General features: G+C 44.1%; 1 protein-coding gene across 3 annotated transcripts in view; it reads right to left on the minus strand.

The window, feature by feature from the left end:
- Nucleotides 1-13,198, minus strand: part of kitlga (kit ligand a) — a 137,330-nt gene that overhangs the window by 89,288 nt on the left and 34,844 nt on the right. For all 3 annotated transcript variants that reach the window (XM_063058370.1, XM_063058369.1, XM_063058371.1), the window contains exon 2: nucleotides 1,830-1,943. In XM_063058370.1, coding sequence (XP_062914440.1) covers nucleotides 1,830-1,943 — 114 coding nt within the window. The remainder of the gene's footprint in view (nucleotides 1-1,829; nucleotides 1,944-13,198) is intronic.

Here is a 13,198-nt window from a genome sequence, read left to right on the forward strand (position 1 = left end):
CTATGCCTCTAAGACTCTGAGATTGCGAGGGTTGTAGACAGGGTGTAAGTTTAAATTTTTCTCTGGGAGGGGCTGCTGAAAACAAGGGGACATAGTTTAAGAGATTTAAAAGCGACACTAGGGGCAACTTCTTCATGCAAAGTGTGATGTGGGTTTGGAATATGCGGCCAGAAATAGTGATAGAGGTAGGCACATTAGCAATATTTAAATGCTGCCTAGCTAAGTATCTGGATAGGAGAGGTGTTGAGGGCAATGGGCCAAATAGAACATAGAAATCTACAGCACATTACAGGCCCTTCGGCCCACAATGTTGTGCCGACCATGTAACCTACTGTAGAAACTGCCTAGAATTTCCCTACCTTCTATTTTTCTCAGCTCCATGTACCTATCCAAGAGTCTCTTAAAAGACCGTATCGTATCCACCTCCACCACCGTCGCTGGCAGTGCATTCCACGCACCCACCACTCTCTGTGTGAAAACTTACTTCTGACATCCCCCTTGTACCTACTTCCTAGCACCTTAAAAATATGCCCCCTTGCGTTAGCCATTTCAGCCCTGGGGAAAAGCCTCTGACTATCCACACAAGCAATGCCTCTCATCATCTTATACACCGCTATCAGGTCACCTCTCATCCTCCGTCACTCCAAGGAGAAAAGGCCAGGTTCACTCAACCTATTCACATAAGATACACTCTCCAATCCAGGCAACATCCTTGTAAATCTCCTCTGCACTCTCTCTATAGTATCCACATCCTTCCTGCAGTGAGGTGACCAGAACTGAACACAGTATTTCAAGTGGGGTCTAACTAAGGTCTTATACAGCTATATCATTGCCTCATGGCTCTTGAACTCAATCCTACGGATGATGAATGCCAACACACCATACGCCTTCTTAACATCACTGTCAACTTGCGTAGCAGTTTTGAGTGTCCTATGGACACAGACCCTAAGATCTCTCTGATTCACCACACTGCTAAGAGTCTTACCATTAACATTATATTCTGTCTTCAAATTTGACCTACCAAAATGAACCACATCACACTTATCTGTTGAAGAAATGCAGGAAGATGGGACTAGCTCACTGGGTAAGCACGGTTGGCATGGATGAGTTGGGCCGAAGGGCCTTTCCTTGCTGTATGATCAGATGTCTAAGTGTCTTAGAGCAGTGTTTTCAAAATGGAACTTCAGTCCCAGCTGAGCTGGCTTAGCCGGCAGTTAGAGAGGCCCTCCCAGTCAGACCCTTCCTCACACCCGGACCACCACTCTGATGGCGTGCTGCATGGATGACCGTACTGGGGATGAGACGGTCGGTCACCTCTTTGTGGACTGTGTGTTTGCAAAGAGGGTTTGGAGAAAGATGCAAGGGCCTGTGTTACAGCTGTATCCCGAGGTCTCTCTGATCCAGGCGCGCGCACGCAAACACACACACACACACCCCCCTTTGGACTGTCTGAAACATCAAGATGTCTGTCGAGGGATGCTGCTGACTGTCACATTCCAGGCTGCAGGAATACAGTATGTGCCGGGAGCTATACCGATGCTGGGTGCAGCCACCACAAAGGCCTGGTGGGGGAGGACCATGGTGTGGCGTTCTTCCTCTACTGGACAGGGAGGTGCCGGGTTGGGTGAGGAAGCCCTTCAATTATTGTAGCAGTGTATCACCCCAGGAGGCCATGAACAACAACAGTGCTATTGGCTTTATCGAATGTAATACAACAGAACTTAATGCATTGACTATGAATGTAAAGTTTAATTTTGTAATTTTTTTATGAATATAGATTATATTATAAACTACTATGATTAAGGTGCTATGACAAGGTTTTTACTTACCAGTTCATCAATGCGTTTTATATCATCAGTCACTGGGTTCCCTGTCTTGCATATAGGTCCTCCAAATATATTGGGCAGAAATAACTGCAGGCAAATCACGCTGTTTATCAAAGTCTGTGAAAGAGAAGGGTAATAAATCAGAAACTCAGCGAAACATCAGCTGCCTTTGTTACACTTTCAGATAATGTTCTCAGCCTAAAATGTCGACCATTTATTCCCCTCTGTGGATGCTACCTGACTTGCTGGGTTCCTCCAGTGTTTTGTCCATTTTGCTCAAGATTTCCAGCGCCTCTCGTGTTTAACGTTTTCAGATTTTGTCTGTCAAGTGCATTCTTTAATTTTTTTTAAAAAAGCAAGATCTGAAAACAGATAAAAACTTAAGAATTGTGGGGAGGAGACCTTTTGGGACCTTGTGGATGATCAAGTGTGATCTGCTACCTTCGCATTGCGTTCCTGCACAGTCCACGTGTTCCTTGTCAGCAACTCACTTTCAAAGCTCTACGACTTATGCTCTCTGTGTTTTTTATTTGTACAATTTGTCTTCATTTGCACATTGGTGATTGTTTGTCTTTCTTTGTGTATAGTTTTCATAAATTCTACTCTGGGCGAAGCTTTTCTTTTCTTTTACCTGAATGACCAGCCCCCTAGTTTAAGATAGTGACTGCTGCCTTGCGATATCAGCTCTGCATCTGCCCTCTCATGCCCTGTAAGAATTTTACGTGTGAGACCAATTCTCATTCCGCTAAGGTCAAAGACAGTAAAGATCCAATCTGCGTCACCACTCTTCATAGACAAACCAGCCATTCTGGGAATTAATCTGCTGAAAGTTTAGTGCACAGTCATATCTCCCTTCAGTTGCAGACCAGTGCACGATAGTAAAACTGGAACTACTCCAACTACGTCTCACTAGGACCCTTTATAACTTCAGTACGAAACTATAAATCCTCAGTTGGGTGAGACGAGAACTAGAGGTCACAGATTTAGGGTGAAAGGTGAAATATTCAAGGGGAACTTGAGGGGGATCTTCTGCACTCAGGATGGGGCAAGTGTGGAATGAGGTGGTTGATGCAGGCTCAGTTGTGAGATTTAAGAGAACTTTGTATAGGTACATGGATGAGAGGGTTTGGAGGGCTGGATGCGGGTAGATAGGACTATGTAGAAAATTGGGTTAGCATGGACCGTTTGGGCTGAAGGGTCTGTATCTGTGCTGTGCCTCTGACCCCATGACTAAATCCCTATTACAAGGAGACCTGGGTTCAAAAGTAAAGGCCATTGCTCTATTTGTCATCCTGATTGCTTGCCACACCTGCGTGTTAACTTTGAGAGATTTATTTACCACGAAACCCTGAACACCGGCAGCTTTTACTCTCTTGCCATTGAAGAAAGACCCTGATTTCTAACTCCTCCCACCAGAGTGGATGACCTCAGATAATTCCATATCTGTGTGAAGTGTCCTCTATCCCCCAAATCCTCACATTCCACTCAGCTTTGCACCTCAATACATCAGGCCACATGGAAAAGGAAACAGAATCTATGTTACTGGTGGAAGTCCTTCCATCAGATGATGCACTAACATCAAGGTGCAGGGTGCTGGCACGTTGGGATCAAACTTCTATATAGATGCACAGTGGAGAGTATCCTAACTGTCCCATGGCTTGGTATGGAAACACCAAAGCCTAGGAACAAAAAGTGGAGGATACTGACTAGTCCATCACAGGCAAACCCTCCCCACCGCTGAGCACAGTTACATGGAGCAGTGCCAAAAGAAAGCAGCAGCCATTATCAAAGTCACCCCCCTCCCCACCCCACTATCCAGAACATGCTCACTTCTCATTACTGCCATCGGGCAGGAATTACAGAGTCTTAGGTCTCACATCACTAGGGTCAGGAACATCTATTACCCTACAACCATCAGCTCCTGAACTAGAGTGGGTAACATCACTCGCCACAACGCTGAACTGGTTCTACAACCTACAGACTCACTTTGAAGAACTCTAGAAAACTCATGTTTTCGGTATTTGCAATTATCATTTTTTACATTTATCTTCTTTTGCACATTAGCTGTTGATCACTCTTTGTTTATTAAAAGTTTTTTATAAATTCTATTGAATTTCTTTATTTTCTTCTAAATGCCTGCAGGAAAGTGAATCTCGAGGGCATATAGTATCATACATGTACAGGTATTTGATAATAAATTTACTTAAACCTTGAACTTTGACCCAGCATCAGGACTGAGAGTGGAGAAGGGGAATGGCCCATATTAAGAGAAAAGGGGGAGTGGTGAGACCAAGATCAGTGTTCTCCACTGCCAGTCCTGATGCAGGGTTGCAACACAAAAAGTCGAGTTCCTTTCCCCCTCCTCACAGATGCTGCTTGACCCACTGAGTTCCTCCAGCATAGGGATTCCCGACCTTTTTAATGCCATGGACAGGTCAGTGAAGTTTGGGAAAGCCCTGCTTTATCAGATCATGTGTTGCTCCATTGAAAAAGCACTTGCACTTCAGTTAAGACCAATTCAGTCTTCACCCAATTTCTTTATTGTTAAGTAGCAGAATTCATAAGGGATGTGCTTCTGACTGAAGTAGTGATTAGACCAAGTACTGGTTTACTAAGGCATCTACTGGTTGAGAAGTTCATTCACAAGGCAGCACAATTAAACTGTTTACTTAAACTGATAAAACTGAAAGTACGTGCCAACATTAGACTTGCGAGCAGGCACACTGCATAGTTCTGCTGTCTAACAGGGCCGCAGCCCTCTAGATAGTGGCATGAATCATTAAAGTCCCTCATCACCCAAGGCATGCCCTGTTCCTGTTACTACCATCGGGGAGGAGGTAGAGCAGCCTAAGGATCAGAATCAGGTTCATTTTCACTGAGATATGTTGAGAACTGTGTTGCTATACGGCAGCAGCACAGTGCAATGATTTAAAAATACTATAAATTGCTGTGTACATACATCTACTGATGCCTCTGGACACATCTTCAGTCATGTTCCTGGAATCATCGGGTGTTTCTGGTCTTTCAACGTCATACACCCTCCTCCAGGTGACCCAGCCGGGGCTGATCAGACCCCAGCTTGTGTCCAGGTGGCTAGCTACTTATGACTCCATGGCTCCCCTCTTTTGAGCCACAGCCATCTGGAGGCCCTCTCTGCCGCATCGGTGGTACTGTGGATGGCTCTCCTCTTCCTCTCTCCCTCGATGCCCAAAATGCTGAAGGCTCTAGCTAAAGAACGGGCTACGAATCCCCTACAACCAACCTCCACTGGGAGACACCTCGCTCTCCATCCAGCCTGCTGACAGTTGCTGACCAGTCCTGCGTACTTGGAGAGCTTCCTTTCAAAGGCCTCTTCCAAGCGATCTTCCCATGGGACTGGCAGCTCCAGCAGCACCACTTGCTTAGTAGACTCAGACACAAGGACAATATCTGGTCTCAGGGTGGTGGCTGCGATATGGTTGGGGAACTTCAGCTGCCGTTCGAGGTCCACCAACAGCTGCCAGTCCCTTGCAGAGGTAAGGATGCCTGCAGATGTTCTTTTGGCAGGTATTGGCTGCTCCCCAGCTCTGACAAAGGCAATGGTCTGCTTGGACCACTTCCCCCACTCAACTCCAACGCTGATGGCTTCAGTGATGGTGTTCAGGACCTGAGTTAGGACACACTATTTAGGAGTTTCTTCCCTCTGACATCAGATTTCTGAATGGTCCATGAACTCACTGAACACTCCCTCACTATTTTTGCTCTCTTTGGTCACTATTTACTTATGTTCAATATTTTTTATTTCGGGTTACAGCACGGTACCGTCCCTCTGGCCCAATGAGCCATTCCACCCAGCAGCCCACTGATTCAACCCTGGCCGAATCACAGGACAATTTACAATGACCAATTAACTTAGTAATCGGTACATCTTTGGACTGTGGGAGGAAACCAGGGCACCCGGAGGAAACCCAAACGCTCACGGGAAGGAGGTAGAAACTTTCTTACAGAGGATGGCGGAATTGAGCTCTGAACTCTGACGCCCTGAGCTATAATAGTATCACAGCAACCTCTATGCTGCCGTGGCACCCAAAATATAATGCAACTTATGCTAATTTTTAAGCGCATTACTGCAAAACAAAAAAAAAAGTCACAACATATGTTAATGATAGAAACATCCTCTCCATAGATGCTGCCTGGCCTGCTGAGTTCCTCCAGCGTTTTGTGTGTGTTGCTCTGGATTTCCAGCATCTGCAAGATTTTCTCATGTTAGTGATAACAAACCAGATTCTGATTCTGATCTGCGTCAGACCAGATCCTCGTACAGATATTCCTGTCACTCTCTGACCACCTATGGCCCAACCACTGCCTCTTGATGGCGATCGACAAGCCTCCAGCTTTCAGTGACCTCTACTGGCATACCATCAGTCCTTTCTGCCCCTCGGGCAGGGTGAGACGAGAACTCCTGGTCATAGGTTCAAGGTGAAAGGTGATATATTTAAGGGCAACCTGAGTAGGAACTCCTTCACTCAGAGGGTGGTGCAAGTGGTACAAGCTGCCAGTGAAAGTGGTTAATGTGGGTTTAAGTGCAACATTTAAGAGAAGTTTGGATATATACCTGGGTGGGAAAGTAACGAACAGGTCCAGGTGCGGATCAATGGGGCAAACTACAGTTCAGTACAAACTAGATGGGCCAAAGGGCTCGTTTCTGTGCTGCAGTCATCTATGAGTTTAGCAACAGCTTCTTCCCCTCCACCAACAGATTTCTAAATGGACAATGAACCAACTCATGAAAACTATCCCACTATTTTTGCTCTCTTTTTGTACTGCTTGTGTAATTTAATTTTTAAAACATAATTTCTTATTTTAAGTTATTGCATTTTTGGTGTATCACACAGTACTGCTGCTGCAAAACAAGAAATTTCATCACATAAGTAGGTGATATTAAACCTGATTCTGATTGTATAGCCCCACAGGGTGCACCAGGAGACTGAGAAACATCAACATTTAAATCCTCACCTGCCCCCAGCTCACGTAAAGCTTATTTTTGAACCTACCCACAGCTCACGCATAAAGGCTGCCATCACTCAGCTCTAGCAGTTGTTGAGAAGAATTCATTTAATTTAATTAATATTAATTAGCTGCCTTTGATCTATTATCAGTCATCGAATAACATGATCTGAGCAAAATATTACATCAGTCTTATATGATTTGTTTAAGCCATTAGTTCAACATCAATTGAAAACTTCACTCAAAATACAGGAGTGTTTGCCCTGGGCAATAGAAATAGTGGACTATGGATATTAGATAAAGAGCACAATATTAGGTGGCACCAAGAGGGACTTTGAATATCTTATTGCATGCAAATTTGGTGTCTATTATGGAGAGAAGTACATAGAACAAAGAGTTGTGTGCTTTTGTATATTGAGAGATTAGTTTTATTTCTCACATGTAGATTGAAATATCGAAACATATATGACATTTGCATCAATGACTAACAGACTGAGGATGCACTTGGTGCAGCCTGCAAGAGTTGCCATGCTTCCAGTGCCAACAGAGCATGCCCACAAACTTACAAACCCACTTGGAATATGGGAGGAAACTAGAGCCCCCGGAGGAAATCCACTCAGTCACAGAGAGGGCACAGAAGCTGCTTACAGGTGGCGGTGGGGATTGAACCCCGAACATTAATCGCCGGCTCTGTAATCGTGCTATGCTAACCATTGTGCTATGTTGCCGCCCACGGACCTGGGATCAGGACTCATTCACTGAGGGATGTCTGGGTGGCTCAATGGTGCAGATGGTGGAGCTACTGCCTCACAGTGCCGAAGGCACAGGTTCAATCCCGGCCTCAGCAGCTGTCCGTGTGGAGTTCGCAGCTTCTCCCTTTCACTGTGCGGGTTTCCTCCGCGTAGGCTGGTCTCTTCCCATATCCCAAAGACGTACAGTTTGATAGCAAAATTATCCACTGAAACCTGTGCTTAAAAGTGGCGTGGGGTGGAGCCTGTGTGTGTGGGGAGGGGTGCATGAATGAGTTGCGGGAAAACGGTGAGCACAAAATAAGTTAGGATAGGATGGCTGTACGTGGGTGGTTGGTGGTCAGCATGGACTTAGTGGGCCGAAGGGCTTGTCTTTGGGCCATGTGTCTATGGGAAAACCATGCTGGGATAAATGGTCGGGAGGCTGTGACTAGTGACTAGAAGACTGGTATTCATTCATTATTGTCACTTGTACAGAGATAAAATGAAAATTTTGTCTTTCACACTGTTCACACAGATCAGGTAATTACACAGAGCAATGAGGCAGAACAAAGTAAAACACACATTAAACAGTATGCAAGATCACAATCAATTGAATAGACCAAAGCTCCAAAGTCATATCTGGTTCTGAACACGCTCTGCTACTGTCAGGGAGAAAGGAACCGAGGTCTGTCGTCACACCCCACCAGGTTTCATACAACCATCAGATTCTTAAAACTGATATGCACAATTGCAATGCACGCACAGCACCAGAACACCACACAGCATCTCTTGCACTCCCATGGATTTGACTGATAGTGTGGGGTTTTTTTTAGCTGTGCTAAAACAGGACAATTTTGAATCTTGTGATTTTTTTTGCTCTCTTCGCGTCTATGTAATTTATGTCATAACTTACACTCAGTAGCTCTTTATTCAGTACCTCCTGTATCTCATAAAGTGGCCATTCTGTTGTAGTGTGTGGTTATTTGAGTTACTGTTGCCTTCCTGTCAGCTTGAACCAGTCTGGCCATTTTCCTTTGACCTTTCTAATTAAAAAGGCATTTTTTGGCAACAGAACTGCCATGCACTGGGTGTCTTTCTAAAAATTTTTCACACAATTCTCTGTAAACTCCAGATACTGTTTTGCGTCAATATCCCAGGAGATCAGCAGTTTCTGAGATACTCAAACCACCCCATCTGGCACCAACCACGGTCAAAGTCACTCAGATCACATTTCTTCCCCCATTCTGATGTTTGATCTAAACAACAACTGAACCTCTTGACCATGTCTGCATGCTTTTATCACCTTGAGTTACTGCCACATGATTGGCTGGTTAGATATTTGTATTCATAAGCAGCTGTGCAGGCGTATCTAACACTGAGTCTATTATAAGACATAGGAGCTGGATTGGGCCATTCAACCCAATGAATAGGCTCCACCATTCCATCACAGCTGATATATTATCCCTCTCAACCCCACTCTCCTGCCTTCTCCCTGTAATCTTAGACATCTTTACTAATCAAGAGCTTATTAACCCCCACTTCAAATATACCCAATGACTTGGCCTCCACAGCTGTCTGTGACAATGAATTCCACAGATTCACCACTCTCTGGCTAAAGCAATTCTTCCTCACTTCTCAAGGAATGTCCCCCTATTCTGAGTCTGTGCTATAGGTAATATCCTTTCCACAACCACTCTATCTCGGCCTTGCGATATTCAATGGGTTTCAATGAGATTCCCCTCTTTCTTCTTAAACTCCAGTGAGTACAGGCCAAGAGACATCAAACACTTCTCTAATATGAACTCCTTCATTCCTAGGATTATTTTGTGAATCTCCTCTGGACCCTGTCCAATACCAATGTATCTTTTTTCAGCATTTAAAGGCTTGGACCGGAAATACAGACCAATTCCTCATATGGCAGATGGGGAAATTATATTCAATAATACTTAAATAGTTAAATAATATTGGAAAAAATAGTAAGCTCCAATCTGGTAGTCTGCCATTGAGAACTGATCTGACTTTGTCATCTGTTCAGGGACTGCAAGCTGTAATAAGTGTGTGATTACTCATGTCCTGCTTACGAATAAAACATCTGGGCAAGTTAATTAGCAAAAATAATGGACAAATTAATCAAAATCATTATGGATTCACTAATTGTTAAGGTCAATTGTGTTTGCGTGGTGCAAGTTCTATAATTAGAAAATGGAAGAAGACTGATCTGATTCGGGTTTAGGGGCGAATATTGGCCAAGACCCTCTGAATAACGGGATCCACCCATTGGGATAAGTAAGTCTTTCCCAGTTTGCATACAGGGTCTTTGAGCAGAGACGTGAATTCTGTGTCTCTGTCACACAGATCCTGTCTGACCTGTTGAATGTTTGCAGAAGTTTAGTGTTTTCATTTCAGATTTCTAGTTCTCCCTAATTTCTATTTAATGTGGAAATAGTGAAGAAGGACAGTACAGGGTCAGGGGCAGCTACTGATGAGGACATCAGTGAACAGGACAAAGATGAAGTTTGGACACACAAACTGTTGTGTAGGAGCGAACTGAAAGTGAGGAGCACGGCATTGGTATTGGAAACAAAACGGGTGATTTATTAAAATCTGGTGCTCACCAGGAGACCAGCTAAAGCTGATCTACCTGAGCATGAATTTGATGCAGCTTTTACATTCTTAGCTGAAGAGATTACTAGTAAAATGCTTTTTCATAACAGAATGGTAGCTACAGGAAGTCGTAAGTAACAGATTAGGATCTGATTACAGAATGGACTTATCCACAGGTCTATAGGTAAATCTATGTTTCTATTACAACAATGGGTGCACACTACAACATAATTAGTGAAGTTCCTGAAATTTGGGTGTTGTCACTTCTGCATTCCATACATACTACATATTAGCCCTCACTATTCTTTCCCTACTACAGTGAGAAAGGAGGCAAGTCAGAGCCAAGCTGAGACATGGGGTGAAGAAGTGGTAGTGAGGTGGTCTCATGAGATTATGAAGCCCATATACAGAACGTAAAGAACTTGATGTGAGCAGCGTGACGGCACTGCGATAAGGATAACATTATTACAGTGCCAGTGACCAGGTTCAATCCCACCATTCTCTGGAAGGGGTTTGTACGTTCTTCCCGTAACCTCATTGGATTTCCTCCAGATGCATCGGCTTCCTCTCATGTTCCAAAGAGGTTTGGGTGAGTAGGCTAATTGGTGTGATTGGGCAGCGTGGGCTCATTGGGTCAGAAGCACTGTTGTATCTTTAAATCAGTAACATATACACGGATATGATTTCCCGAATGAGACCAACTTGATTGTGATTGATCGTTGGTTTATGACTGATGGTGGCTTGAAAGCAGGTGGAATTTCCATTAACTTTAAAAATTGTGCCAACTTATCAGTATCTATACAGTATTGAACTAAGTGACTTTATTACTTACATCCTTCATATACATGAGCAGTAAAAATCTTTACGTTACGTCTCTGTCTAAATGTGCAATATGGAACTATAGTCATTTATGATAAGTATTATGTACAACAGGATAGTCAATATATCATGGTTCAATTATTTAAAAGATATACAAACATTGGCTTGAATATATATTCCTTGAGCATGAAGGTTTGTGCTTTCAGACTTTTGCACCCTCTGGCCCGAGGGGAGGGGAGAGGCTGGGAGGAAGAGAGAATGGCTGGGTGGGGTCTTCCATTATCTTGGCTGCTTTCCCGAGGCATTGAGAAGTCATGAATGAATGTTGTTAGCTCAAAGGTTGTGACTTAGTTCAAAGGTGGAACGACTGTTTCAATGCCTGTTTGAAAAGATGTTTTATACACAGCAGAATGTCCTGTAACAGTATTGAGTACAGGAGTCGGGATGTTATGTTGAAATTATATCAAAGCATTGGAGTATTGTGTCACCTACCTACAGAAAAGATATTAATAAGGAAATTTACGAAGGTGTTGCCTGAGTTTATGTTGATTTGAGGACCAGAGTTATAACAAAAGGTTGAATAAATCAGTACTTTATTCCCTGGAGCGTAGGAGAATGAGGGGAGATTTGATAGAGGTATACACAATCATGAGGGGTATAGCGTAAATGCAATCAGGCATTTTCCACTGAGATTGGGTGAGACTAGAGCTAGAGGTCATAGGTTAAGTGTGAAATGTAAAATTTTTATGGGGAATGTGGGTGGAGAACTTCTTCACTGAGAGGGTGGTGAGAATGTAGAAAGAGCCGCCAGGGGAGATGGTAGAGGTGCGTTTGATTTCAAAACTTAAGAGAAATTTGGATAAGTACATGGATGGGAAGGGTATGAAGGACTATGGTCCAGGTGCAGGGCAATGGGACTAGGCAGAATAATCTTTGGTAGGGACTAGAAGGGTTGAAGGGCCTGTTTTTGTGCTTTAATGCTCGATAACTCTCTGGTTCTATGAGACTGTACAAGGTGGATTCTGATAATAGTTTGTTTGCTTGTTGATCACGGTGATTACAATCATAGAGTCCCAGTTCAATACTAAATAAAATTAATCAATCTCATGTCTAGTCCTGGCAGTTGAGGAATTAACTCTGTATAACCCTGGTCACAGGAAATTTAAATTAAGAAATTGCAGCAATTTCGTGCCGAGACCCTTCATCAGGGACCAGAAAAGAAGGGGAGAGTAGCCAGAATAAGAAGGTGTGGGGACGGGGAGGCGTACAAGGTGGCAGGTGATGGGTGAGACCAGGTGAGGGGGAAGGTGGGTGAGTGTGCAGGGGAAGGGAGATGGAGTATGAAGCTGGCAGGTGATACGTGGAAGAGGTAAAGGGCTGAAGAAGAAGGAATCTGATAAGGGAGGACAGTGGACCATGGGAAAAAGTGTACCAGAGGGAGGTGATGGGCAGGTGAGGGGAGGAGAAAGGGCACGAGAATAGCCAAAATGAGGAACTTGCTTTGATTTTGAATGAAAAGAAGGGAAACTGAGTGAAGGAGGGAGGGAGGAGAAATTCCCAGAAGGTAGAGCAATCGATGTTCATGCTATCAGTCTATTCAGGCAGAAGGTGTCACTCCACCAACCTGAGTTTAGCCTCAGTGTGGCAACAGAGTAGGCTGTGGACCGATTTGTCAGAATGGGGGTGGAAGGTTGAATTGAAATAGGTGGCCACTAGGAAATTCTGCCTTGCCAACTTGTCTTTTCTATGGAGGGAAATGAACAGTTGATGTTTTGGGCCTGTTGAACGGTCTCAGCCCAAAATGTCGACTGTTATCTTTCCTCCATAGATTCTGCCTGACATGCGGAGTTTCCCCAGCACTTTTTTTGTGCGTTGCTCAAGATTTCAAGCCAGAATGGTGCCTGGATTAGAGTAGATGTCTCAGGAGGAAAGTCTGAGTGAGCTGCGGTTTTTCTTTTGAGAGCAATGGAGAATGAGAGACGACTTGTTAGAGGTGTACAAGATAATAAGTTACAGATAGGACAGCCAGCAACTTTCTCCCAGGGTGAAAATGGCCAGTACCATGGGAATCCTTTTAAGGAGAGTGAAGGGAAGTTACGGGAGATGTCAGAGGTAGTTTGCATTTTACACACAGTGAGTGGTACATGCCTGGAATGTACCACCAGATGTGATGGCAGAGGCTGATTCACCAGGGACATTTGAGAGGCTCTTAGCTGGGAACATGGGTGAAAG

Source organism: Mobula hypostoma, chromosome 9, assembly GCF_963921235.1.
Source record: "Mobula hypostoma chromosome 9, sMobHyp1.1, whole genome shotgun sequence".
Taxonomy (NCBI): Eukaryota; Metazoa; Chordata; class Chondrichthyes; order Myliobatiformes; family Myliobatidae; genus Mobula; species Mobula hypostoma.